A 23,292-nucleotide genomic window follows, 5' to 3' on the forward strand; every position below is an offset into this window, starting at 1 on the left:
GAATTATTATTATTATTGTTATTATTTATAAATAATAATTATAATAATAATAATAATAATAACAACAACAAAACTTTCCGCTGTGTATATCCTTTTATGGGCTGCTTCCTTTTGCTTCCAGTCTCGTCAGGTCTCGGGTTGTCTCGCGGTAGTTGGACGGCAAAGAGGAGAAGAAGAAGAAGAAGAAGAGAGCGGAGAAGAAGAAGAAGAAGAGAGCGGAGAAGAAGAAGAAGTTGTAGTAGTAGTAGTAGTAGTAGTAGAAGAAGTAGAAGAAGTAGAAGAAGAAGAAGAAGAAGAAGAAGAAGCAGCAGCAGCAGCAGCAGCAGCAGCAGCAGCGGTCGACAGCGACGGAATGAGCGACCGGCTCCGGTGACTCCTTCACCACGACATGGAGGTCGCCTCGGTCGGCCGCTCTCCCCGGGAGGAGCTCGAAGACGGAGAGATCTGCGATGATGAAACCGAGGAGAGCGTGCCGCTCCGGCGGGGGGATGGGAGCAGGCCGGGCGGCGCGGCTCCTCCGCGGACACGGAAACCCCACCAACACCCGCACGGCATGGCGCCACACATGGGCCTCCCGCCGCCGGACTTCCGCCTGCTGATGCCCTACAACCTCGGCCCGTTCCCCCCGGCCCTCCGGCAGCAGTGCGGGCCGAGCGGACCCGACCGGCCTCCCTCTCCTCTGCCGCCGCCGCCGCCGGGACTCCTCCCTCACGGGGAGACCAGCCCGCGCTCCAGCTTCTGGGAGCGGAGCCACGGAGCCCTGGGCCGGTTCAGGCACCGGGCCATGCCGAACGGGGGACGCGGAGCCTGGAATCGAGGCGGCCGCGGCGGGAGAGGCGGCAGAGCTCCGGTCGGCCGGTACGGGCCCGGACAGGGTCGCGGAAACAAGACGGACTCTCCCTCCAGAAAACGTATCCTTCCCCGCTCCAACGGTCACACCGTGTCCCTGGTCCTGGTCCGGGACCACCACACGGACCTGGACCAGGGTCCAGCACATGGCCCTCATGGACCCGGTCTGACGTGGTCTGACCTGGTCTGATTCTGATCTGGTCTAACGTGGTCTGACGTGGTCTGATTCTGATCTGGTCTGACCTGGTCTGATTCTGATCTGGTCTAACGTGGTCTGACCTGGTCTGATTCTGACGTGGTCTGACCTGGTCTGATTCTGATCTGGTCTAACGTGGTCTGACCTGGTCTGACCTGGTCTGATTCTGATGTGGTCTGACCTGGTCTGACCTGGTCTAACGTGGTCTGACGTGGTCTGATTCTGATCTGGTCTAACGTGGTCTGACCTGGTCTGATTCTGACGTGGTCTGACGTGGTCTGATTCCGATCTGGTCTAACGTGGTCTGACCTGGTCTGATTCTGACGTGGTCTGACGTGGTCTGATTCCGATCTGGTCTAACGTGGTCTGACCTGGTCTGATTCTGACGTGGTCTGATTCCGATCTGGTCTGACGTGGTCTGACGTGGTCTGATTCGATCTGGTCTAACGTGGTCTGACGTGGTCTGATTCTGATCTGGTCTAACGTGGTCTGACCTGGTCTGATTCTGATGTGGTCTGACGTGGTCTGATTCTGATGTGGTCTGATGTGGTCTGACCTGGTCTGATTCTGATCTGGTCTGACGTGGTCTGATTCTGATCTGGTCTGACGTGGTCTGATTCTGATGTGGTCTAACGTGGTCTGACCTGGTCTGATTCTGATCTGGTCTAACGTGGTCTGACGTGGTCTGATTCTGATCTGGTCTAACGTGGGCTGAACTGGTCTGATTCTGATCTGGTCTAACGTGGGCTGAACTGGTCTGATTCTGATCTGGTCTAACGTGGGCTGAACTGGTCTGATTCCGATCTGGTCTGACGTGGTCTGACCTGGTCTGATTCCGATCTGGTCTGACGTGGTCTGACCTGGTCTGATTCCGATCTGGTCTGACGTGGTCTGACCTGGTCTGACCTGGTCTGATTCCGATCTGGTCTGACGTGGTCTGACCTGGTCTGATTCCGATCTGGTCTAACGTGGTCTGACCTGGTCTGATTCTGAACTGGTCTAACGTGGTCTGACCTAGTCTGATTCTGATCTGGTCTAACGTGGTCTGACGTGGTCTGATTCGATCTGGTCTAACGTGGTCTGACGTGGTCTGATTCTGATCTGGTCTAACGTGGTCTGACCTGGTCTGATTCTGATCTGGTCTAACGTGGTCTGACCTGGTCTGATTCTGATCTGGTCTAACGTGGTCTGACCTGGTCTGATTCCGATGTGGTCTGACGTGGTCTGACCTGGTCTGATTCCGATGTGGTCTTACGTGGTCTGACGTGGTCTGATTCCGATGTGGTCTGACGTGGTCTGACCTGGTCTGATTCCGATGTGGTCTGACGTGGTCTGACCTGGTCTGATTCCGATGTGGTCTGACCTGGTCTGACTCTGACGTGGTCTGACCTGGTCTGATTCTGATCTGGTCTAACGTGGTCTGACCTGGTCTGATTCTGATCTGGTCTAACGTGGTCTGACCTGGTCTGATTCTGATCTGGTCTAACGTGGTCTGACCTGGTCTGATTCTGACGTGGTCTGACCTGGTCTGATTCTGATGTGGTCTGACCTGGTCTGATTCTGATGTGGTCTGACCTGGTCTGATTCTGATGTGGTCTGACGTGGTCTAACGTGGTCCAACGTTGTAATTAATGATAACGGTGATTGGTCGAAACATTGAAAGACTTCCTGTGGACGAGGTGTTGAGTTTCTTTACTTCAATAAAAGTGATGAAATCATCTGATCAGTTTTATTTCACAGAGTCAAAGATTTAAGTTTATATTTTATTTTGAAATATGGAGACTCAGTTACATTTTGACATTTTACCGTTTGTTTAACAGTGGAAGTTTCACACGTAAGATCTGCAACGTTTCCATCGGTTCAGTTTCTTCTTCCTTAACGTTGTGCTCAGAGAAGCTTCTGGGTCGGAACCAGGTCAGGAAAGTTTCTCACAGCGTCTCCAGAGCAGAGAACAACGTGGACGAGTCCTTTGAGGACCTGCTGTCCAAGTACAAGCAGATTCAGCTGGAGCTGGAGTGTATCCGCAAAGAGGAGACCATGGCTCTGGAGCCCAAAGCCTCGCCCGCCAGAGAGAACCAGGCCGGTCCGATGGAGACCGGGCCGGGACCCGAGGTGGACCAAGGTCGGGCGGTGGCAGCGGAGGAGGTGTCGGAGCAGGAGAAGGCCGAGACCAAAGCCTTCCAGGCGTTCAACATCAAACCTCTTCGCCAGAAACTGTCAGCTCCCGCGCATCTGGAGCCGCCGAAGGAGCCGCAGAGCCTGTCGGAGCGAGGAGGCGGGGTTGACCGACCGGGTGAGTGACATCATCACACGCCTCAAAATCATTCATCGTGAAGAATCAACAGTGACGACCCGGTTATCAAACATCTGTGAGAGAAATAATGAGTTGAATTCATTTTGATAAATGGTTGAAAGGTGAATCAGTGTGAAGCAGAATTAAACACCAGGGCTTTAAAAAAACCTTTTCTGACAAAGTATGTGAATCATTCTGGACATCATCAACATCATCATCATCACTCGTGTGTTGTGTCTCCAGGTGAAGAAGAGGAGGAGAGAAGAGAAGATGGAGGAGAGACGGAGCCGAGGCCTGGACCCGAGGAGAAGGCGCCGTGTTCGTGCTGCGGTGACGAGGCTGACGAACGTAAGAAGACGTGTTCGTGCTACAGAGAGTCGTCGGCTTCCAGCGAGGACTCGGCCGTCTCTCCTGAAAAGGTGCGTTCACTGACCGTTGTGAGAGTCTGGAGCTTGTGAAACTGTGTCTAACGGTGTTTTGTGCTCAGCCGGTGGTGAAGGTGGAGGAGGAGGAGCTGTCGGAGCTGCAGCTGCGGCTCCTCGCGCTGCAGTCGGCCAGTAAGAAGTGGCAGCAGAAGGAGCAGCAGGTGATGAAGAACAGTAAAGACCGGATCACCAGAACCGCCCTGGAGAAGAAACCCGGCCCCGGGTCGGGTCCCGGGTCGGGGACTTGCCCCGGAGCTGCTCCGCCCAGCAGGCAGAGAGTCACCACCAGGTCTGCCTCCTCCGCTGCTGCAGCTGCTGCTGCCGCCGCTGCTGCTGCTTCAGAGAAGAACAGAACCAGGTCCAAACCTCTGGACAGGGACCGTGACAGGACCAAGACCGGGCCCAGGCCTCCGGACCGAGACAGACTTCCAGAGAGAGACCGACCCAAGCAGAGTCCGAAACCTGGTCCCAAAGCTTCGCAGCAGAGAGGCCGGACTCCGGCCAAACCTCACGTGACCAAGAAGATGATCAGTCCAGGTGAGAAGAGTCAGAATCAGAACAACGGTGAGACTCCACGTCCCTCCTGTGTCCTGACTCAAAATCTCCCCGCAGGCTCGGCGGCGAAGCAGGCGTTCAGGAAGCAGCAGCTGCGGACGTGGAAGCTGCAGCAGCAGAGAGAGCAGCAGGAGGAGAAACGATGGCTTGACGAGGACGAGCGGCGCAAGAGAGAGGAAGAGATCCGACAGATCCGAGAGCTGTCGAACCAGGACGAGCAGTACAACCGCTTCATGAAGCTGGTGGGAGGGAAGAGCCGGACATACATCAAGGTGTGTGTGTGTGTGTGTGTGTGTGTGTGTGTGTGTGTGTGTGTGTGTGTGTGTGTGTGTGTGTGTGTGTGTGTGTGTGTGTGTGTGTGTGTGTGTGTGTGTGTGTGTGTGTGTGTGTGTGTGTGTGTGTGTGTGTGTGTGTGTGTGTGTGACTCCCACCATGCAACAGTCACTGCTTGTTCTTCAGTCCAGGGATCGTGAACACAGGAAGTCGGCAGGTAAACCGGGCCTTGACGCCTCGGGGAATCTCTACCAGTACGACAACTACGACGAGGTGGCAATGGACACGGACAGTGAAACAGGTTCACCAGGTGAGCACACTGACCCCGAGGGTCAAAGGTCAGAGTGGGCCACGTTCTGTTATCTTCTATTGACCCGTCGTGTCTTTCAGTGTCGTCTCCGACACACGACCTCTTCAGCTCCGACGCTCCGGGAGGTTTCCCTCACATGCTGTACCTGAACGACTCTGCTCCGTTTGGACTGGTACCACACACACACACACACACACACACACACACACACACACACACACACAGACACTTAATTAAAGTAAAATAATGTTGTTTTTGTTATTTTCTTGTCTATGCCTATATAACTTAAGCTTTCTCATCCTCTCTCTCTCTCTCTGTCTCAATGGCTGTCTCTCAGACCTTTGTCTCCCCCGTACAATCAGGTGCCCCCCCCCCTCCTCCCCCTCTCCCCCCTCCCCCAGACGAGCTGGATCCTCCTCCCAAGCCTCCGTTTGCTGACGAGGAGGAGGAGGAGGAGATGCTGCTGAGGGAGACGTGTCTCATGTCCATGGCCAACAAGAGGGTGTCGCCCGAGGTGAGAGGAGACACGGTGGAGTGTGTATAAATAATATATATAATAACTCTGTTACTGAAGTGATTAACGTGTGTCTGTGCCGACCAGGAGAAGAGCTCCAGCGCTCCGCCCTCCCCCGGCCGCCATCCTCCTGCCAGCGCTCAGCCGCCGCGCCGGGGAAACCTGAGCCTCGTCAGCCTGAACACGGTGTCTCAGCCCCGGACCAACAAGTTCACCAGAGGACACCACGCCCCCCGAGTGCCACTGGTGGTGAGACAGGTTTCTTTTACGGCAGAATATATAGAACCTGTCTGTCTGACGCTCACCTGTCTGTCCATCGTCCTGTGTTTCCTGCAGCTGCCGAGACACAAGTCAGTGGTGGTCTCTCTGAACGCCTCAGACGACAGCGACTCGGACGTGGACGCCTGCAGCGCCTCACAGACGGTACTCGGGGGACTGGAGTTCATGATCAAAGAAGCCCGGCGGACGGTGGAGGTGGGACACGTCTGAAAACATAGAAACTAATGAAATGTCCTGATTAAAAATAAGACCCTGAGAACCGCTGGGAAACGTGAATCATGAGACGTTTTCTGACATTTCCAGGCAGCGAAGCCCAAAGAGGCGTCGGGATCTGAGAAGGAGAACAACCCGGTCAGAACTCCGGAGGCTCTACCGGACGCCAAGAAGGCGGAGTACCGTCAGCTCAAAGAGGAGATCGCCAGGTACCGAACCACGGGTCAGCATAATTGTTTGGTCCAGATGTTTTAAAGAGTGATGTGTGACATGTTTGCTGGGGTCTCGCAGCAGAGAGAAGCTGAAGATGTTGAAGGACCACGGTCAGGCTCCTTGGAGCTCCGCTCCCTCTGCTGCGTCCGAGGCCGTGGTGGATTCAGGAAGAACAGCGACGGAGGCGGCGCTGAGCGAGGCCGAGCAGCGACTCAAAAAGAACAGGTGAGAGCAGGAAGATTCACATCTGGATCCATGTGTTGTGGATTATTAATAATAGAACTTGACCCCTGAGCCTCCTGTCACGGTCCCCTCACAGGGAGCTGCTGCAGAGGGACGAGGCCGTCCTCCGACAGCTGCTCCAACAGGAGCTGAAGAAGAAAGAGTCCCTGAAGGCTGCCGAGGCCAAAGTGGCCAAACTGAGGGAGCAGCTGCAAGCGTCCGAGAAGATCGTCGGTGCCAACAAGACGCTGCTCAAGAAGCTCCAGGAGCAGGTGAGTCTGCCTCCACATGTTTGACCCACAGAGACTGCTGCTCTCTGACCTCTGACCTCTCCTGCTCTGTGCAGGTGCTTCGTGTTGAACATCGAGTGTCTATCAAGAAAAGTCTGTCAACCAGGTTTGAGCAGGAGCTGGCTCATGCTCAGCTGGCTACAGGAAGAGGATCCAAACGCAGAACAGACGCCAACCAGACCCAGGTGAGCAACTCACACCTTTGATTGACTGCTTCTCCTCCAGCAGGGAGGCATATGGAGGAGGACCGATGGACCATACAGGGCCTGCAATGTTACTGTGGGTGTAGCTGTAGCTGTAGCCTTCTAACAAGACGTCCTGTTGTCTCTACCTGAGTTGAGCAGCAAAGAGAGATGAAAATGATAATAAGTACAACGTGGAGTCAGTGACTGAACATTCTGATGTTACACGTTAAAGGAACAGACGTGTCTGTTGATCTTTGTCAGACTCACTGGTGAACATGAGCAGTGATTCTTATTAATTACAAAATCATAATCAATAACAGCAACAACATCTGATATTGCAACTATTTAAAGACTTTGTTTATATTGATGATACAGTTGGAGTGTGTGCAGTACTGACCTGAACGCCTGTGTCTCCTCAGGCCAGGAAGCTGCTGCGTGTGGACGTGGCTCCGCCTCCTCGCGGCTCAGAGCGTCACTTTGCGCAGCTGATTGCTCAGAAGCAGCGGCTGCAGCAGCTGGAGTCTGAATATGCCCTGAAGATCCAGAGGCTGAAGGAGACGCAGGCCCTGTGTAACAAAGGAGTCCCTGCAGAGCGGCCCCCACGAGCCTCCACCCCTGAAGACCCTCCAGACCCTCCCGTCCAGGTCCCACCCCCCTCCAGCCCCTTCCCTCTGCCCCAGCCTTCCCTGCACGACCTCACCCAGGACAAACTCACCCTGGACAGTGAAGACGTGGCAGAGGCTGATGATCAGGAAGCAGAACCTGCAGCCGCCGCAGCTCAAGGGCCCCGCCGACACTCCCTCCGTCAGTCCAGCTGCTCCTTCACCAAACCCAACCTGGAGCAGCCGAGCTCTGCTCCGGCTAAAGACGGCAGCAGCACCAAACCTGCCAAGGCCTCGAGCAGCGGAGAGGTTCCTGCAGAGATGTTTGCGGGACTGGACCTGGACGCCCTGAAGCTGCGATACCAGCAGCAGGCCCGGCTGGGACAGCTGCTGCAGAGCGAGCTGCACAAACTGGGACAGAACGCCACGAGTGAACAGGTGAAAATTCATCTGCTGGTTCTGTCTGTTCGGTGGTTGGTTCCGACTTGTTCCGTGTGGTTCTGTCTGTCGGGTGGTTGGTTCTGACGTGTTCTGTGTGGTTCTGTCTGTCGGGTGGTTGGTTCTGACGTGTTCTGTTTGGTTCTGTTTGTTCGGTGGTTGGTTCCGACTTGTTCTGTGTGGTTCTGTCTGTCGGGTGGTTGGTTCTGACGTGTTCTGTGTGGTTCTGTCTGTCGGTGGTTGGTTCTGACGTGTTCTGTGTGGTTCTGTCTGTCGGTGGTTGGTTCTGACGTGTTCTGTGTGGTTCTGACGGGTTCTGTGTGGTTCTGACGTGTTCTGTGTGGCTCTGTCGTGTTCTGTTTCGTTCTGACTTGTTCTGTGTGGTTTTCACGTGTTCTGTTTGGTTCTGACGTGTTCTGTGTGGGTCTGTCTGTCGGGTGGTGGGTTCTGACATGTTCTGTGTGGTTCTGACGTGTTCTGTCTGTCAGGTGGTTTCAGTGGAGGTGGAGGTGACGACGAGTCCGTCAACGAGCATGGAGCTCAAACCTGTTCCCTTCGGACCGTACCAAAGTCCGCTGCTGGTCTTCAGGTCGTACAGGTACCGATACTCCTGTTTCTGAAGTACCGATACTCCTGTTTCTGTAGTACTGATACTCCTGTCTCTGTAGTACCGATACTCCTGTCTCTGTAGTACTGATACTCCTGTTTCTGTAGTACTGATACTCCTGTTTCTGTAGTACTGATACTCCTGTTTCTGTAGAACTGATAATCCTGTCTCTATAGTACTGATAATCCTGTGTCTGTAGTACCGATACTCCTGTTTCTGTAGTACTGATACTCCTGGTTCTGTAGTACCGATACCGCTACTCCTGTAACTGTAGTACCGATACTCCTGTTTCTGTAGTACTGATGCTCCTGTTTCTGTATTACCGATACTCCTGTAACTGTAGTACCGATGCTCCTGTATCTGTATTACCGATACTCCTGTAACTGTAGTACCGATACCGTACCAATACCAATGTGGTACTGATACTACTGTTTCTGTAGTACTGATACTCCTGTATCTGTAGTACCGATGCTCCTGTTTCTGTAGTACCGATACCGTACCAATACCAATGTGGTACCGATACTACTGTTTCTGTAGAACCGATACTACTGTTTCTGTAGAACCGATGCTCCTGTTTCTGTAGAACCGATACTCCTGTTTCTGATATTCCTGTAACTGTAGTCCTGATGCTCCTGTATCTGCGTCTGTCATCGGACACTGACTCTAAAGCTTGTTGTGTCTGTTGTGTCTGTAGGTTCAGTCCGTACTATAGAACCAAGGAGAAGTTACCTCTGAGCTCTGTGACCTACAGTAACATCATCGAGCCCAGGAAGTGCTTCTGTCGCTTTGACCTCACAGGAACCTGCAACGACGACGACTGTCGCTGGTGAGCGTCGTTTCTCTGACGCTGCTAATGTCCGTGTAACGTCCATGTAACGAACGTCTCCCTCTGCAGGCAGCACATGAGGAACTGCTCTCTGACCGGAAACCAACTCTTCCAGGACATTCTGTCATACGACTTGTCTCTGATCGGCTGCAGTGACAGCAGCTCGCACGAGGACATCGCTGTCGCCACAGGTGAGTTGCAGAGGAACGACTGACGGACGATCTCAGGTCGGATGCTTCATGGTTGTGTGTGTTTTGCAGAAACGTACATGAAGAAGCTGTTCGGCCCGAACAAAGACCGAATGGGGCTGGATCAGAAGGCCGTCCTCCTCGTCAGCAAAGTCAACGAAAGCAAACGACACGGTTGGTCGACTCGTCGCTGAATGTTCGTCACCAAAGACGCCGTGTCCACACCTCTGACTTCTGATGCGTCTTGTTTTTCAGTTCCGCCGTTCACCACCTGTAAAGATGCGAGGCAGTGGAGGCCGAAGCCGTCGGCGCAGAGCGCCCTCGGCCCCGAGGACGACGGAGAGCACGAGGTCGCAGCTGGAAACATCTCGCACGGGGGATACGGTGAGGAGATTCATCGTCCTCACCCAGTCCTGGTTTTCTCTGTGGACGTTCATCATGACTGTTTGTCTTTGTACAGATGTCTGCGCTAAGACCCGCCTGTCTGTGCTGGACGTGTGCGTCACGTCAGAGGACAAGCGTTACTTTGTCAGCGAGACAGACGACATATCGAACCTGGAGAGCAGCGTCCTGGAGAATCCTCGGGACACGCAGCTGTGGATCAAACTGGCCTTCAAGTACCTGAGTCAGAACGAAACGTAAGTCCCCAGACAAACCTCTGCTGGACGTCAGTCCATCGTCTGTGAAGCGATGGCGTGGTGATGCGTGTTGTGGTGCAGGTCAGCAGCAGAGTGTCTGGAAGCCGCCCTCAACACGCTGTCCCGGGCTCTGGAGAGTAACTGTGAGAACCCGGAGGTATGGAGCCACTACCTGTCTCTGTTCTCCAGGCGAGGCAGCCGGGACGAGGTGCAGGAGATGTGTGAGATGGCGGTGGAGCACGCCCCCGACCATCGGGTGTGGTGGAACGTAAGTGAACAGGTTTTCCTCCGCAGTCACAGTCAACCGTCCACGTCAAGTGACCTCTCTTTCTCTCTCTCCACCTGCAGTATCTGGCGCTGGAGTGCTCGTTCGAGGGGAAAGACTTCGTCTGTGATCGTCTGCTGCAGTTTCTCCTCAGGGAAGCGTCGTCCAGAGCCTCAGACAAACTGTCCTTCCAGCTGATGGAGGCTCTGCTCCACAGGGTCCAGCTCCACCTGTTCACGGGCCGGATGGAGAGCGCCCGGGCCGTTCTACAGGTGAAGCGTGCTGACATGGACCAAGACACTCTCTGATCAAACCTCAGTCTTTAACAGCAAACTGTTTCTCTGCAGAGCTCCTTAAAGTCAGCTCACGACAGCAGCATCGCTGATCACCTGAGCGCCGGTGACAGGGCGCTAGTCTGGCTCTGCTACATCCACCTGACGGAGTTCGACCGGCTGCCGTCCAGCCTGTTTGACCCGTCTGAGTCCGGCCCATCAAGAATAGTCAGCAGAGAGTCCTTCCTTCTGCCCTGGAGGACACCGCAGGACATCAGCACGCCGCTCGACATCCTCATCGCGCTCTTCCAAGGTACCGAGTCCCGCCGACAGGAAAGTGAACACGGGGTCGTGGTGGATGTGTCAATCAGGTTGTTGTTGTTGTTCTCAGATGCCATCGGTCAGTGCAGTGATGAGTCTCTGTCCCGGAGCGAGAGGACGCTGGCCTGTCTGCCTCTTCACTCCAACTTCATCTTCTTCAACAAGCTGCTGCAGAGGTGAGAGAAACAATCTGCCACCATCTTCAGTCACGTTTCTCATGTTTCTGCTTATTGACCTGCTGAACATCACGTGGTTGCGTGTCCGTCGTCTCCTCGCAGGTACGACGAGGCGGTCGTCCACTGCGAGTCTCTTCTGGAGCTCTGCCCCGAGTCCTGCGTCCTGCGCGATGCTCTGGCCGACATCCACCTCAGCAGAGGAGACGGCGACCGGGCGGTCAGCATGTGGCTTCACGCTCTGGCCGAGTGTCCCAACAACGCCGAGGTCTTCTATCACTCTTGCAAGTTCCTAATGGCTCAGGTGAGGTCTGCGCCGACGCGCCCTTCGCACTGTGCAGAATCACAACCAGAGTTAAGCTGTTAGAGAAACGTCCATGTCGTCTGGTTCCTCAGGAGAAGTCGAGTGCCGTGGTTCCTCTGTTCCGAGGATTCATCCTGTCACTCTGTGAGGACGAGCAGAGTCCGAAGAACCCCGTGGACGTTCTGCGGTACTTTGATTCAGACTGAGATCATGATAACCATGAAACGTTCTGACGACGTTAGTTCAGATGAGTAGACGTTTGTTGTTTTGGTCTTTCTCTCCCTCCAGACACATCCTGGGTTTCCCCAGCGAGGAGCTGCTGAGAGGTTCCGTCGTGAAGAAGGACGTTCAGGAGCAGCTCAGTCAACAGACGCCGTACCTCCATCTGATCCACTGGTGGGTGTTGTCCATGGAAACATCATCGAGTCTCTGTAGAACCGGTGAGTCGGACTCTGAGCTGAACTTGTGTTGTTTCTGATGCAGTCGCTGGCAGAGGCTGCACGGCTCCGTAGAGCAGACGGTGGACGCCTTCGAGAGGGCGCTGGGATCCGTCCTGCAGCTGGATGAGCTTCACAAACTGTGGATGGAGTGAGTTTCTCTAAGAGTCACGTCCGGATCAGAGCCGCTCAGCATTTCACCTTGACTCTGTTTCCTCCACAGCTTCCTGCTGTTCAGCGGCAGTCAGCAGAACTCCAGACTCTTCTCCGACCTGGTGCAGCGCTGCCTCAGCACTGTCCCAACCCGACTGGAGGTTCCCTTCAACCCTGCAGAGTTCTGGAGCTGCTACCACTTCCACAACCAGGCAATGGCCGAGGCCCAATAACCGTCTTTATATACGATCGATTACTGTCTTTATCTACGATCCATAACAGTCTTTATATACGATCGATTACTGTCTTTATCTACGATCCATAACAGTCTTTATATACGATCCATAACAGTCTTTATGTACGATCGATTACTGTCTTTATATACGATCCATAACAGTCTTTATATACGATCCATAACAGTCTTTATATACGATCGATTACTGTCTTTATCTACGATCCATAACAGTCTTTATATACGATCGATTACTGTCTTTATATACGATCCATAACAGTCTTTATATACGATCCATAACAGTCTTTATATACGATCCATAACTGTCTTTATATACGATCCATAACAGTCTTTATATACGATCGATTACTGTCTTTATATACGATCCTTAACAGTCTTTATATACAATCCATAACAGTCTTTATGTACCATCAATTACTGTCTTTATATACTATCCATAACAGTCTTTATATACTATCCATAACAGTCTTTATATACGATCCATAACAGTCTTTATATACGATCCATAACCGTCTTTATATACGATCCATAACAGTCTTTATGTACGATCCATAACAGTCTTTATGTACGATCCATTACTGTCTTTATATACGATCCATAACAGTCTTTATATACGTTCGACAACCGTCTGTATATACTTTCGTTAACCGTCTTTATATACGATCGATCACTGACTATATATAAAGACGATCCTCCCTCTGTTTGTCTACAGGTCGTTGCTCTCTACCTGAGCTGCCTGCCACAGTCCCAGCATGCGCTGCTGCTGGAGAGGCTGAGATACGCCATGCCCAACAACACCGAGCTAGGCCTGAGGTACACGCACGCACACACACACACACACACACACACACACACACACACACACACACACACACACACACACACACACACACACACACACACACACACACACACACACACACACACAGAGTCAGTAGACAGATTTTAGGTTCTGTCGTGTTGGTAGTGCAGGTCTGTCGTGTCAGTGCCGGTCTGTGGTGTCTGTTGCTCCGCAGGTTGCTGTCTCAGGAGTTCCATGATGGGAACATGGATCATGTGAAGTTCCAGTCGAGGATGTTGAGCAGTAATTCTCCAAAGTGTTCGACCACCTGGAAAATGTGAGTGAAAAAACATCTGCTCAGGTGATGAGGATGATGAGGATGAAGACTCAAACGTACGTGTGTGTGTGTGTGTGTGTGTGTGTGTGTGTGTGTGTGTGTGTGTGTGTGTGTGTGTGTGTGTGTGTGTGTGTGTGTGTGTGTGTGTGTGTGTGTGTGTGTGTGTGTGTGTGTGTGTGTGTGTGTGTGTGTGTGTGTGTGTGTGTGTGTGTGTGTGTGTGTGTGCGCAGAGCGATCGCCGTGGAGACGGAGCTACAGGAGCGATCTGAGGTGAGTTGGTGACGGAGGAACCGGCTCAACGTCGTCAGCGTGTCCTGTAACAACATCAGCGTGTTGTCACACGTGAGGTCACTGGGGTCACTGGTCGGCTGCTCGTTCTTCTCTCCTCTTTTATTTGATGTGTTTGTGTTTGTAGGTGAGACTTCTCTACCAGCAGGCACTGCTCCACCTCCCTCTGTGTGCTGCCCTGTGGAAAGATGTAATTCACACACACACACACACACACACACACACACACACACACACACACACACACTGTAACACACTAACAGATTGTATCACTGTACAGTGTCAGTGGACTGAAACAAATTCTATCTCACCTGACTTCACATGTTCACCTGCCCCCCCCCCCCCCCCCCCCCCCTCAGCGCCTGCTGTGGGAGGCGGCGGAGGGCGCCCCCTCTGACAGGCTGCGGCGGCTGGTGGACTGGTGTCAGCAGGTGGGCGTGAGTCTGGTGGAGGTGCGGGCGCAGGGAGAAGACGTCTGATTGGTCAGCTGACTCCTCAGACTCAACGGTCTGTGACATCATCAACAGTAAAGAAAGCAGTTGATTGGCTGCAGAGGGTTGGTTGAGAGCAGACGAGGTAAGACGAGGTGGTCCCTCCCAGGCTCCGCCCCCTCACATGGACGAGCTCATGTCCATCACATCATGTACGTAAGTATCGAGTGACGGTGTCTCTCACTTCATCCTCCTTCTGTTTCTCTCACTTTCATTTGGATTCATCTCCCTCCCTTTTATTTGACCCTCCCCGGGGGAGGGGGAGGGGGGCGGGGGGGGCGGACTGTGACATCTCACTGTGGTGATTGAATCCCCCCCTCCCCCGGCCCATCCCCCTGTAGTAATGATGCAACATCTGCACATTGTCTTTTTTTGTCTCAGAGGAAAAAGACTTTTATTTTGTTAAGTGATCAAAGTGAATATTGATCTGCGTATTGATCAAACTGATTATTGATCTGCGTATTGATCATGGCTGCTGCCTGTTAGTATTGTCAGTGACGGAGCAAGGGACTGCCACAGAGACTGATCCACGCCGAGCGGCGCCGCGGACGTCGCGATCTAATGTGCAATCTGTCTTTTGATTTGTCAACTTTCTGCCATAAAATCATTAAAGAGTATTGACGAGAGGACGAAGCCCCGCCCTCTGTTCATGTGTCTCTGGATCTAAATGTTATTAAATTATTTTCTGAAGATAAAAGTGTCTCCTGAGTTTTTATCGTCTCCAGAGTCTTAGTGTGATGAAGACGAGCTGACGAACTGATATTCAAATCAACTTTCTCTGCTTTCAAACTGTAAATATGTCGACAGTGAAGAGCCTTTGTCTCTCTCACACACACTCAGTAACACTTATGGAGAAGAGAGAAGTGGGGAGGAAGATCCGCCCTCCTCTTCCTGACAAACACGTCCATGCGTCCCACTGACAAGCTGAAATTGAAGGTCAAAGGTTAAGGACGTCTGATGTCATCAACCATCAGACAGAGTTAACTAAGGTCCATAAATACAATTCATTTGTATTATTATTATTAGACAGATGATGTGTGACCTGTGTTGAATGGCTGATTGGACAGGAAGAAGCTCCACCCTCAGCAGGAAGTGGTGGTGTATAACCTTGACTGCAGCAGAGCTCAGGACATGCACACACACCTATAGCTGTGAGGACACATTAACATAATACGTCCCTTAACTCTTAACCCTGACCCCTAACTTTGACCCTCTAACAGCTCTTTGACACTGAGGACCAAAGGTCAAAATGTCCTCAAAAATAGTTTTGAACCAAAAACTTAAATATAGAAATGGTACAAGATGAAATTAATAAATTGTCAGAGTGCTTCTGACAGCAGAGGATCAAGGTCCCGTGAGGAAACTCAATTCAATTTATTTGTATTTTGCCAAATCACAACATACATTGTCTCAAGGCTCTTTTTATGGGGGAGGAGCCTGGTGGCTGAAGGCTCTGCCTCCTGGTTCCAGAGGGGAGGAGCCTGGTGGCTGAAGGCTCGGCCTCCTGGTTCCAGAGGGGAGGAGCCTGGTGGCTGAAGGCTCTGCCTCCTGGTTCCAGAGGGGAGGAGCCTGGTGGCTGAAGGCTCGGCCTCCTGGTTCCAGAGGGGAGGAGCCTGGTGGCTGAAGGCTCGGCCTCCTGGTTCCAGAGGGGAGGAGCCTGGTGGCTGAAGGCTCTGCCTCCTGGTTCCAGAGGGGAGGAGCCTGGTGGCTGAAGGCTCGGCCTCCTGGTTCCAGAGGGGAGGAGCCTGGTGGCTGAAGGCTCGGCCTCCTGGTTCCAGAGGGGAGGAGCCTGGTGGCTGAAGGCTCTGCCTCCTGGTTCCAGAGGGGAGGAGCCTGGTGGCTGAAGGCTCGGCCTCCTGGTTCCAGAGGGGAGGAGCCTGGTGGCTGAAGGCTCTGCCTCCTGGTTCCAGAGGGGAGGAGCCTGGTGGCTGAAGGCTCGGCCTCCTGGTTCCAGAGGGGAGGAGCCTGGTGGCTGAAGGCTCGGCCTCCTGGTTCCAGAGGGGAGGAGCCTGGTGGCTGAAGGCTCTGCCTCCTGGCTCCAGAGGGGAGGAGCCTGGTGGCTGAAGGCTCTGCCTCCCATTCTACTCTCACAGACTCTGAACCACAAGTAGAGACAAGTGATCTATTGGCATAATATGAAACTATGAGCTCTGTAAGATATGATGGAGCTTGATTATTAAGGGCTTTGTAGGTGAGGAGCAGTATTTTGAATTCTAATCTGAATTTTACAGGAAGCCAATGCAGAGATTCTAACACTGGAGAAATATGATCTCTTTATCTAGTTCCTGTCAGAACTCGTGCTGCGGCATTTTGGATTAACTGGAGTCTTCTCACAGACTCATTGGTGAACATCCTGACAGTCATGAATTACAGTCGTCCAAGTGACAAATGCATGGACTAGTTTGAGATAGGATGTTTCTAATGTTCTTCAAATTGCGCAGGCTGTCTGTCCTACAGACTTTTTAATGTCCTGGTCAACTCTGAGGTTCCTCACAGAAGAGCTGGAGGCCAAGGTTCTACCATCCAAGTGATGATCAGATATTGTTTCTCTGAGGTGTTAAGTACAATGAATTTAGTAAAACATTATAGATCATCCAGGCCTGTATGTCTTTTATACCTCCTGAAGTTTGTCTACCTGATTGGTTTCATCTGGCTTTATAGATAAATACAGCTGGGCATCATCTGTATGTGGTTTTTCTTATAAAAGTGCCTAAAGGAAAAATATATAAAGTGAAAAGTATTGGTCCCAACACAGAACCTTGTGGAACGCCATGACTCACTTTTGTATGAATGGAAGATTTGTTGTTTGTGATCAATGGTATCAAATGTAGCACTAAGATCTGGCCCCACTGGCCTGGTTCAGTCTCACAGTGGAGCCGGAGAGAGGAGACTCACCTCATCCTCCTCCTCCTCCCGGGATGCACTGTGGTATTTCCGTCAGGCCCGTGGCTCCGTCACATGAACCAGAACAAAAGGAGGAAGGAAGTTTTGTTTTCCTGCTCAAACACAAACTTCTCTCCAACGTTTCACTTCACTGAGGACGAAGACGAACGAACATGGAGTTGCTGCTGGTTTTTCTGCTGAGGCTCAGCTGTGTGTGTGAGTACAGACCGAGTACAGACAACACTGACCGTGTGGTGAGGGTGGTGATGATGATGATGATGATGATGGTGATGATGGTGATGGTTCAGAGGGAAGTGAAGTCCGTTTGCAGACACACTCTGTGTCACTGTGTTGAATCAGATCACATAGAATAAAAACATGTCTAAAATTAGTGAGAATTTCATTCTGTTCTCTTGTCATTATTATCATTATTATTATTATTATTATTAATAGTAATAATAAACCACTAATCCCTGCTCTGTATGAATGATCTAAAAATTGATTGACTTTAGTTCAGACTGAACATTAACATTGTTACCATAAAGATGTTTGTATCCATGTGTGATGTAAATGAAGAAGAGTTTTATCTGTTAACATAGATTCTTTAGTGCGAAGCCTGTAGTTCTGTGAACTGACCAGCAGAGGGGCGACTCTGAGAACACCACTCGACTTCTCTCTTGATTCATGACGTGTTTATGGTTCATGTTAATTTTGCTTGTTCTAAACATGAATCAGAATTTCCAGCTGTAAACGCTGATTGGCTGAAAAGTAGTGATGTCACTCACTGTGACATCACAGAACAACGCGTGACATCACTACTGAAATATTTCTTCTTCTTCTGCTGATTTAATAGTGACACATCCACTGCAGTCAGAAAAATTGTAATGTGATGATGATGATGATGATGAAGATCATGATGACCTTTGTGTCGATGTTAACTCTCCACAGCTGCGTTCCTCATCACACTCACCCCCCAAAGATTGTGTTTGATAACACAAAATCGGGTCATTGTCCTGGGACGCTGTGACGTCACTAACCCTGCCCACCAATGGGCATGGACAGGCGGGGCCAGGCTGATCCACACTCAGTCCTCCAGGTGTCTCTGGGCCAATGCCAGCCCTCTGCTCCCGCTCCACCCCCGCATCCCCAAACTCAGCGACTGCAGCGTAGTGCCGCCGTGGAGTTGCTCCAGCACCGAGGGAGCGCTGGGATTGGCTGACACACACATGTACCTGATGAATCCGGGGTCTCAGGCGGTGGTCGTAGGAAACCTGTGCACCTCAGGGTGGAGGAAGTACGATGTAGACCCGGGGGGGAAGTGGCTGCTGACGTCTTTATGTCCGGACACATGTGAGTAACCTCCAGGCCGTGTAACCACGGCGACCAGTGATGTCACAGTGTCCTGACATGCCCTGCAGTACACCTGCTGCCAGGTGACGTGTACCAGTAACAAGTGCATTTACTCCAATATACTTTTCACGGGGAGATTTTTATGTATTAAATGAGCTGGACTCGTGATGTTCTAGCCTTTGAAATTGTTCTTTTCTCATTTTTTTTCAGACACCACCCATGTCTCCACCCTCTTCTCTTCATCCACAAATGAACCTCTGGGACTCAGCTCCGTCAACACCATCATACGTCCTGCGACCACTGTAATCAACGAGCAACAATCAAACAGCCACAGAGTCAGCAGACAGGCCACTGCCTCGCAGCCCAGTACATCACAGGCCACCGCCTCGCAGTCCACCGCCTTGCAGTCCACCGCCTCGCAGTCCACCGCCTCGCAGCCCAGTACATCACAGGCCACCGCCTCGCAGTCCACCGCCTTTCAGTCCACCGCCTCGCAGGACAATGCCTCACAGGCCACCGCCTCGCAGTCCACCGCCTCGCAGTCCACCGCCTCGCAGTCCACCGCCTCGCAGGACAATGCCTCACAGGACAATGCCTCACAGGACAATGCCTCGCAGGCCACCGCCTCGCAGGCCACCGCCTCGCAGGACACCGCCTCGCAGGACACCGTAGCACATGACATTGCTGTGCAGGACACCACCTCACAGTCCATCGGCGCGCAGGCCACCGCCTCGCAGGCCACCGCCTCGCAGGCCACCGCCTCGCAGGCCACCGCCTCGCAGGCCACCGCCCCCCAGGCCACCGCCCCGCAGGCCACCGCCTCGCAGGCCACCGCCCCGCAGGCCACCGCCCCGCAGGCCACCGCCTCGCAGGCCATAACCTCAAAGGCCACCCTTGCACATGACATTGCTGCGCAGGCCACTGCCTCGCAGGCCAACGCTACGCAGGCCAACGCTTCGCAGGCAAGTACATCGCAGTCCACAGCCTCTCAGGCCACCGCCTCACAGGCCACCGTTGCACATGACATTGCTGTGCAGGACACCGCCTCGCAGTCCACCGCCCCGCAGGCCACCGCCTCGCAGTCCACCGCCCCGCAGGCCACCGCCCCGCAGGCCACCGCCCCGCAGGCCACCGCCCCGCAGGCCACCGCCTTACAGGCCACAGCCTCACAGGCCACCGCCTCGCAGTCCACCGCCCCGCAGGCCACCGCCCCGCAGGCCACCGCCCCGCAGGCCACCGCCCCGCAGGCCACCGCCCCGCAGGCCACCGCCTTACAGGCCACAGCCTCACAGGCCACCGCCTCACAGGCCACCACCTTGCAGGCCACCGCCTCGCAGTCCATCGGCGCGCAGGCCACCGCCTCACAGGCCACCGCCTTGCAGGCCACAGCCTCGCAGGCCAACGCCTCGCAGGCCACCACCTCACAGTCCACCGCCTCGCAGGCCACCACCTCACAGTCCACCGCCTCGCAGGCCACCACCTCACAGTCCACCGCCTCGCAGGTCACCGCCTCGCAGTCCAGTAGAGCTCTAACTGATGTGGTGGATATCACCAAAGCTCGGACCAGGAGGTCAGTTACAGTAGATTCAAATCCTGACTTTTCAACTTCAGTGGAAGGACTGTCGACGTTGACCAGCAGCGAAGCCGTGTCATCCAGCGACCTGGTGACCACTGACACATCAGAGAGTTGGTCAATGACAAACGTCCTGGAGCTGAGGGCCAGAGTGTCCAGCTCGTCCCCATCCTTGTCCATAGGTTTAACATTCAGCTCTGAGGACGTGACTGAAGCTGTAGCCACCTCACCTCCAACTGCCACCGCTCATCCACCCGCTCTGACACATTCTCCAGCCATACTTTCAGCCACCCCCAACACCTCCCAGAATTCACCTGGAGTTAGCCCAACGCTACACACAGTGTCTACACTTCATCCACCCACCTCTGCTCCACCCACTTCCCCACATGGGAGCATCACCCACTCAGCATCAACAATTCCACCCATGATTCTGATAAACACACGGATAAGCACAACCAGAGCCACGACCCCGCCTGTAGCCTCTCCTATAAACCCTCCTGTAACCCCACCTGTAACCCCTACTGTAGCCCAACCTGTTACCTCACCTGTAACTCCTCCTGACACCCCTCCAGTAACCCCACCTGTAACCCCTACTGTAGCCCAACCTGTTACCCCACCTGTAACCCCTCCTGTAACCCCACCTGTTACCCCTCCTGTAAACCCACCTGTTACCCCTCCTCTAACCCCACCTGTCACTCCTCCTGTAACCCCTCCTGTAACCCCTCCTGTAACCCCACCTGTAACCCCTCCTGTAACCCCACCTGTAACCCCTCCTGTTACCCCTCCTCTAACCCCACCTGTCACTCCTCCTGTAACCCCTCCTGTAACCCCACCTGTAACCCCTCCTGTAACCCCACCTGTAACCCCTCCTGTAACCCCACCTTTTACCCCTCCTGTAACCCCACCTGTAACTCCTCCTGACACCCCTCCTGTAACCCCACCTGTAATTCCTCCTGTAACCCCACCTGTAACCCCACCTGTGACCCCTCCTGTAACTCCACCTTTTACCCCTCCTGTAACCCCACCTGTTACCCCTCCTGTATCCCCAGCTGTAACACCTCTTGTAACCCCAGCTGTAACCCCACCTGTAACCCCTCCTGTAACTCCACCTTTTACCCCTCCTGTAACCCCACCTGTTACCCCTCCTGTAACCCCACCTGTAACTCCTCCTGACACCCCTCCTGTAACCCCACCTGTAACCCCACCTGTTACCCCTCCTGTAACCCCACCTGTAACCCCTCCTGTAACCCCTCCTGTAACTCCACCTTTTACCCCTCCTGTAACCCCACCTGTTACCCCTCCTGTAACCCCAGCTGTAACACCTCCTGTAACCCCAGCTGTAACACCTCCTGTAACCCCACCTGTTACCCGACCTGTAACCCCACTTGTAACCCCATCTGTAACCACGTATAACATCCAAACCACACCACCAAAAACTAAAGCTACAACCACTGCTGCAAACACAAGCGGTAATCTGAGGAGTGATGCACCTCAGACGTCCACTTCAGCACTCACCAAAACTACACCTGTAAGTCTCTACATCTGTGTCTCTGTTATGTGATTAAAATGTGGCGGTTGATCTGGACACACTGACGTCACCTCCACCTATGCTTACGTCACTTCCTGTTTCAGGTTCAGACCTCTGCTGTTTCCCGCTGCACAGTGAACGTGACGGGGGTCATTGCTGGTTCACGCTCAGCGGTGGTGATGGTAACCACCAGAGGTCTGTCCTGTAACTTCAGCTTGGTAACCGAGCAGGAATCCAGGTACGAGTCCGCCGACTGTGACCCCCGTGGAGAAACCGGGAACGACTTCAACTGTAAGGTCCAGGATTTGGAACCAGGGACTTTGTACCAGTTATCAGTGATTTCACGGACAGACGGAGAGAAGAGCAGCATGTCAGTGCGCACAGGTGAGAAGAGCTCACCTGCTCAGAGTCTTCTTCTTCTACAACTCAAGTCTCAGGCCTCAGAACTTGTCATGGTGAAAGTTTTATGTTTTACTTGAAGTGGTTTTTATATGGAACTGAAAAGTTGGACCAATAAAGGGACAATTAAAGGTCAAAGGTCTTACCTGTCTCAGACCCAGTGTGTCCGGCTCATCTTGAGGTCCAGCTGGACCAGGTCCTGTCTGCGGTTGAGTCTTTGGGGTTGACGGTGTCCTGGTCTCGCTCTGCCGGACATGTGGACTGGTATGATGTGACCCTGGAGGACACCAGCTCTGGATTGACCCTCAGGACCAGAATCACGGGCTCCGCGGCCCCTCGCTCTGGTTTCAACTCCCTGGTCCCTGGTTCTCTGTACAGAGTCAGTGTGGTGGCGATCGCCGGGACCCGGAGCGCTGTAGCTGTCATCACCACGGCAACCACAGGTCAGAGACGTCAACGTCATTCATGTGGTTGCAGTCAAATATATGGTTGAAGTCCATATAGAGTTTATATATATTTCATATTGTTTCTGATCACATGGTGACATGAATCTGATCATCTGTTTGTCAGAGACGATGCTCAGAAAATCAATCAGGTGATCAGTTCTGAGGATAATTAATAACTGATGGGGTGTTTCTGAAATATGAAACATTTTTCCAGTTTCTCAGAAGTGATGAAATTTCGCTTTCGATAACTGTGATGGCTTTTCTCACAATTTCCTTATTTTGACAAGCTGATCAATCGATGGAGAAAATAATCAACAAAGAAACTCGAATAATTTTCTGTAATGTCTGAACACTTCCTGTCCCTCGTCCAGCTCCCTCCTCCGTCCGTGGCCTCCAGGTGGCGTCCTCATCCTCATACAGCCTCGCCGTGTCCTGGCAGGTGGGTCCAGGGAGAACTGAGCGATTGAGGGTTCTGCTGATGGATCAGAACGGGGTTCTGTTGAAGAACGTCACTCTGAAGACCACGGTAACCTCTGCTGAGCTGGACGGCCTGAGGCCGGGGACCCGCTACACTGTCACCGTGGTAACAGAGGCTGTTGACCTGCAGAGCTCCTCCTCCAAACAGGCTATCACAGGTACATATTATGGGATGTTTTCAAAGCTCCACACTTCTGCAGCTTCTTCTGCATTCTCCTCACATCTGGACGATTCTTCTAACATCTGGAAGACTATGGATGTAACCAGGTCCACATCCAGAGAGCAGTGGTTCTGGGCAGTGAAGCAGGATTCGTGGTTACCATGGTAACTTCACATGTTGTGTTCTGACTCCGCCCCCCCCAGTCCCTGCAGCCGTGACACTTGTGAGGCTGGACAACAACGGCAGCTCAGACCGTCTGCTGGCCTCCTGGGCATCACCTGAAGG

General features: G+C 53.0%; 2 protein-coding genes across 2 annotated transcripts in view; both read left to right on the forward strand.

The window, feature by feature from the left end:
- The first annotated feature begins 190 nt into the window (after positions 1 to 190).
- LOC118314829 (zinc finger C3H1 domain-containing protein-like) lies at positions 191 to 14,888 on the forward strand. The gene is made up of 35 exons (XM_035641527.2): positions 191 to 911; positions 2,937 to 3,338; positions 3,582 to 3,757; positions 3,826 to 4,300; positions 4,376 to 4,590; positions 4,778 to 4,901; positions 4,982 to 5,073; positions 5,239 to 5,415; positions 5,503 to 5,664; positions 5,752 to 5,889; positions 5,998 to 6,116; positions 6,199 to 6,345; positions 6,440 to 6,614; positions 6,689 to 6,817; positions 7,237 to 7,857; positions 8,346 to 8,455; positions 9,159 to 9,290; positions 9,360 to 9,481; positions 9,551 to 9,652; positions 9,734 to 9,862; positions 9,939 to 10,116; positions 10,198 to 10,384; positions 10,465 to 10,653; positions 10,729 to 10,966; positions 11,045 to 11,150; positions 11,253 to 11,451; positions 11,544 to 11,638; positions 11,740 to 11,847; positions 11,935 to 12,039; positions 12,112 to 12,253; positions 13,007 to 13,107; positions 13,311 to 13,412; positions 13,643 to 13,682; positions 13,828 to 13,890; positions 14,060 to 14,888. Exons 1-35 carry the CDS (start codon positions 389 to 391, stop codon positions 14,177 to 14,179), a joined length of 6,243 nt encoding a protein of 2,080 aa, XP_035497420.2. The 5' UTR covers positions 191 to 388; the 3' UTR covers positions 14,180 to 14,888.
- Positions 14,889 to 17,164: 2,276 nt separating this feature from the next.
- The window catches only part of LOC118315797 (receptor-type tyrosine-protein phosphatase beta), a 29,456-nt gene continuing 23,328 nt past the window's right edge, over positions 17,165 to 23,292 (forward strand). Inside the window, exons 1-7 of the mRNA XM_035643384.2 lie at positions 17,165 to 17,290; positions 18,023 to 18,424; positions 18,635 to 21,525; positions 21,630 to 21,909; positions 22,080 to 22,367; positions 22,742 to 23,005; positions 23,211 to 23,292. The exon at positions 23,211 to 23,292 is cut by the window's right edge and continues 182 nt beyond it. Of these exons, the coding sequence (XP_035499277.2) occupies positions 17,248 to 17,290; positions 18,023 to 18,424; positions 18,635 to 21,525; positions 21,630 to 21,909; positions 22,080 to 22,367; positions 22,742 to 23,005; positions 23,211 to 23,292 (4,250 nt within the window). The 5' untranslated portion in view covers positions 17,165 to 17,247. The remainder of the gene's footprint in view (positions 17,291 to 18,022; positions 18,425 to 18,634; positions 21,526 to 21,629; positions 21,910 to 22,079; positions 22,368 to 22,741; positions 23,006 to 23,210) is intronic.

Source organism: Scophthalmus maximus, chromosome 7 (assembly GCF_022379125.1).
Source record: "Scophthalmus maximus strain ysfricsl-2021 chromosome 7, ASM2237912v1, whole genome shotgun sequence".
Taxonomy (NCBI): Eukaryota; Metazoa; Chordata; class Actinopteri; order Pleuronectiformes; family Scophthalmidae; genus Scophthalmus; species Scophthalmus maximus.

Coding starts and splice junctions, on each gene's coding strand:
- LOC118314829 (XM_035641527.2), top strand. CDS start 389: ATGGAGGTCGCCTCGGTCGGCCGCTCTCCCCGGGAGGAGCTCGAAGAC. Junction 4,902..4,981: donor CAGTGAAACAGGTTCACCAG/GTGAGCACACTG, acceptor CGTGTCTTTCAG/TGTCGTCTCCGACACACGAC. Junction 13,108..13,310: donor AACACCGAGCTAGGCCTGAG/GTACACGCACGC, acceptor GTTGCTCCGCAG/GTTGCTGTCTCAGGAGTTCC.